General features: G+C 32.7%; 1 protein-coding gene across 1 annotated transcript in view; it reads left to right on the top strand.

The window, feature by feature from the left end:
• The window catches only part of LOC113227240, a 108,236-nt gene extending 106,748 nt beyond the window's left edge, over positions 1 to 1,488 (top strand). The window contains exon 25 of the mRNA XM_026460135.1: positions 871 to 1,488. Coding sequence (XP_026315920.1) covers positions 871 to 1,048 — 178 coding nt within the window. The 3' untranslated portion in view covers positions 1,049 to 1,488. The remainder of the gene's footprint in view (positions 1 to 870) is intronic.
• Positions 1,489 to 3,800: the final 2,312 nt, after the last annotated feature.

Raw genomic sequence — 3,800 nt, forward strand, 5'->3', positions numbered from 1 at the left:
AACACGATAACAGAAAACAATAACGTGAACTAACAAAAGAAACGTAATAAGCGCGAGCGCAAGTGAGCACATCCGAACAAGCCAAAGAGTGGTAGTCGAATGCGGCAAATTCTGCCGGCCCGCTGTGCCCGTGCGGCAATTTATTTATTTGTTTAAATTTTAGTAGCTACTTTTGTCTATAATAAGTAATATAATAACGACTCGCATATACCAATTACCAGCATAAGTAAAGATGACGTATATTTTTATTATACAGTTTTTTACGTTTTTCAATGTTAATTTATAATAAAAAAAATAAAAGCAATAGTAGCCCAGCAGTGGCACGAATAATGGGCCGATGATGATTCAAATTTAACAAGTTCGGACAATCATTGCGTAAGCGTAACCAATATTCAGTCGATAATTCATTCATTCATTCATTCATATTTATCGACTGCAATCACTAGCTACTTGAGAACGGGCAACACTTTTGCGCAACGAATTGTCAAATTTTTCCATCTTCACTAAAAACGGACTATAAGTGTTTAGTATGTTTGTTAATGTTTGTCTTTGTTTCACCATTGCATTATGACAGTGTATTGGCGAGTGGTATGTACTTCATAGCCTTCTGTAGCTGAGTCATAGCCTCGTATCACATCTTTGTTTTGTTATCAATTTAAATTTCCTTTTCTTTATTGTATTGCATGCAATGTTATATATATATAATATATACGATCATTTATCGCGTATTCAATAAAGCAATTTTGCAGGGAAATAAAATTTCTTTCAAGTTAGAACCAATTAGATAATCCGGAAACAAAAATCGTATTACATGGTGTTGTAATTATGGAAAAATAATTAAAAAATATACAATGACTTTTTCCTTTACAGCTACGGCCCCCGCCCAGAAAGAGCGACGTATTCCCTCCCCAGAGGCGTCAGAGGCCCAGATACAACTCTATCGCCACACCCAGACTTTTACTTCATGCCATCGCAGAGAAAATACGAAGGTGAAGTTGTTAGAGTTTATGTTGACTACAGAGATAAAGATAGGCGGCGAGATGAGTAGCCTTATAAGTAGGGGGAGAAGGGTGCTACAGTTATGTACTTAATAGAGTTAAGCACTGAGATAAAAGGGGTTATAATGTCCCAAACAACACTAATGGAAGTCATTTACAACTTTGACAATCACAACATAGGACATGAAATTTTGAATAAAACTATGTGAATAGGTTTCTTACCATACCGTGACATGACGAAATATCAGAACGGTTGCACGCTCTATGGTCACTGGTTATGGTTTTAAGAACTGTTAAAATCTGTCTACCCTCTTTTGTTGTCGACGACTACCCTCATCTTGAATTCTTGCGATGTCAGTTAGGTGTAAGTTTTCCGTGGTATGAAACGTAATAATTATTTACAGCAAAGATTCCCAAAGTTTTTGTCTTGTAGACCACGTTCCAATTTTGTCGGTTTAGCGTAGATTGCCTTGCCTTTTTAATTTTTTTTTTTACAAATTCGTCAACTGTTATTTGTTTTTGACAGCTGACACTTCTACTCATTTTGATAAATTTAGCTGTATAGTGAGAATTTTATAAAGAAAAATGTTAAGTTTTATACATTTCGCTGCATTTCAGGAACAGTGGCTTAATACAAAATTGTTCCTTTTTGACCTATTATTGAATTTTTTTCATAAAATGTTAAATTTTATCGTGAATAGGATACCAACCTTTTCATTGGTTGAAATAATTAATTACACGGCAACATTGGTATGGTTTACAAATTGTAAATTTGGCCCAGCAAACACGTCATGTACTTTTTTTTAAACCATCGTCCTGATCAATTAGATGATTTTAAGATAGGCCGCTATTTTAGAAAACTATTGATTTATTTAACCGAATATAATTTCTTATGAGGTAGTATTATGTAAGTATCTATGCAATTCTATCGACTATAATATGTACGTACTTTCTGTGTAATACGGATTATTCCATTTACGGAAGACGAAAATTTTAGCCATGGCCTGCCTATATAGATTACACTCTTGAGGTTCCATTAACGTCTCATGCACCTTTATTTATTTCGCTGACATGGGCTCCTTGTAGGTTGGAGTGGACATACCATACTTATTGACATACATTCAGAATTTCATGTTTTTTGCATAAATTTAAAATTATGTCCATTTGTGATAATGGGAGAGATAGGATATCAAGAGAGATTATTGGGTAGTGTTTAATAAAAATTCTAGGCGTGACAATTACTATTACTAGACTACGTTGACGAATAACGATGTACATAAAAAGAGTTATTAAAAAAGCTAAGGCGAAGTTTATAGAGCTCAAAATCATAACAGTAATAGTATAGGGGCATCATTTCTATAGTAGATGGAAAAGATTATATGTATAGAAAAGAGAGTAGACTTGTGGAGAGGGTTGTAAATAAATAAATTTCTCGAACTTTCTTTGACGAATATTAATCTGAAAATGTAAAGTTGAAGCCATGAATAGGTTTCTTGATGCTATTAGGATATGTTTTAGGTGACATTGACAGATGATGCGTAATTATAAGATAACATGAAATTAGAAATTGAATTATCGAACAAAATTATAAAAAGAGGAACATAGTAGTGCCTGAGAGACGTTGGAAATGAAAGAGGTTCTTAATATATGATGTAGATAAGAAAAGATTAGATTAGGGTGTAAGAAATGAGATAGATGAATAGGGGAGATGAGAATTATCGACATAGTGTTTTTTTATAGTACCGAACAAGGTTTTTAAATAGTAAATACGTACAAAACCGGAGTTTCGTGTTAAGTATATTAATAGAATTTTGTAATAAATAATATGACAAAGAATAACAATAATTTTAGTAATCATATTTTTGTAAATAAACCGGGAATTGGTATTATTTTTATTAATAATTATAAATATATGCAATAAAAGGTTTACGAGCTTTAAGCGTAGTTAAGCGATAACAAAAAAAATGTGGTAGATTTAAAAAAGAAGTGCCAGTGTTATAGTTATAGTAGCTTTAAAGCTATGATGTATATGAATAATATTCTTTTTAAGTTAAAAGGGAATCCGCGCCTAGCAGTGTACGTTTATCGGTTGTGTTTGTTAAACATAATTATGTAGTTTTACGGGGAACTAACACTTTCTGATACTTTGTAGTAGAAATTGTCTTCAATCTTTTCTGTATTATTTCTAGCGATTTTAACGGTTCTTAGAAAAATAATTTGAAGCCCTTTTTGAAGAAAATGCAGGTATTTTTTTCTTTTATTGTTCATGTAACAAGCGTCGATTATTTTCAGTGTTCTAGAATATAAATGACACTTAGATGATGATTTTTAACGTTTACGAATGTGGAATTCAGTAACGGGAAATAAGAGAAAAAGCTGACACAAGATTTGACTTTCACACGAGTGAATAAAAAATAAAATTGTTTCGTAAAAGAACAAGTCCTTATCCTTACCCATTTTATCTCAATGAAATAGCTGCATTTTCAAAAAGGCATATTGTAAGGGACGCTCACAGCTCACACAAAAAACAAATTCTGTAATACCTAAATAGTATGCTTTTGGCTTTTCACTAATGTTCTAAAATGACACCAGCTTGCTTCTAATTGTAGTTTGATTGGCTTTGGATGCTCTGATCGTCCTCCAGGCTGTAAGCTTATATATATACCGCAATTGATGCTAGGGTTCTGCCACATCGCAATATAACGTCTATTGTTTAAAAACAATCTCTACAATGTTGGCAATTGACAGGCCATTGTCAGTCGACAGCAATTATCGAATAATTGTTATTTTGTCTCATAAACA

This window comes from Hyposmocoma kahamanoa, unplaced genomic scaffold (assembly GCF_003589595.1).
Source record: "Hyposmocoma kahamanoa isolate Upper Pololo Valley unplaced genomic scaffold, ASM358959v1 204, whole genome shotgun sequence".
NCBI lineage: Eukaryota > Metazoa > Arthropoda > Insecta > Lepidoptera > Cosmopterigidae > Hyposmocoma > Hyposmocoma kahamanoa.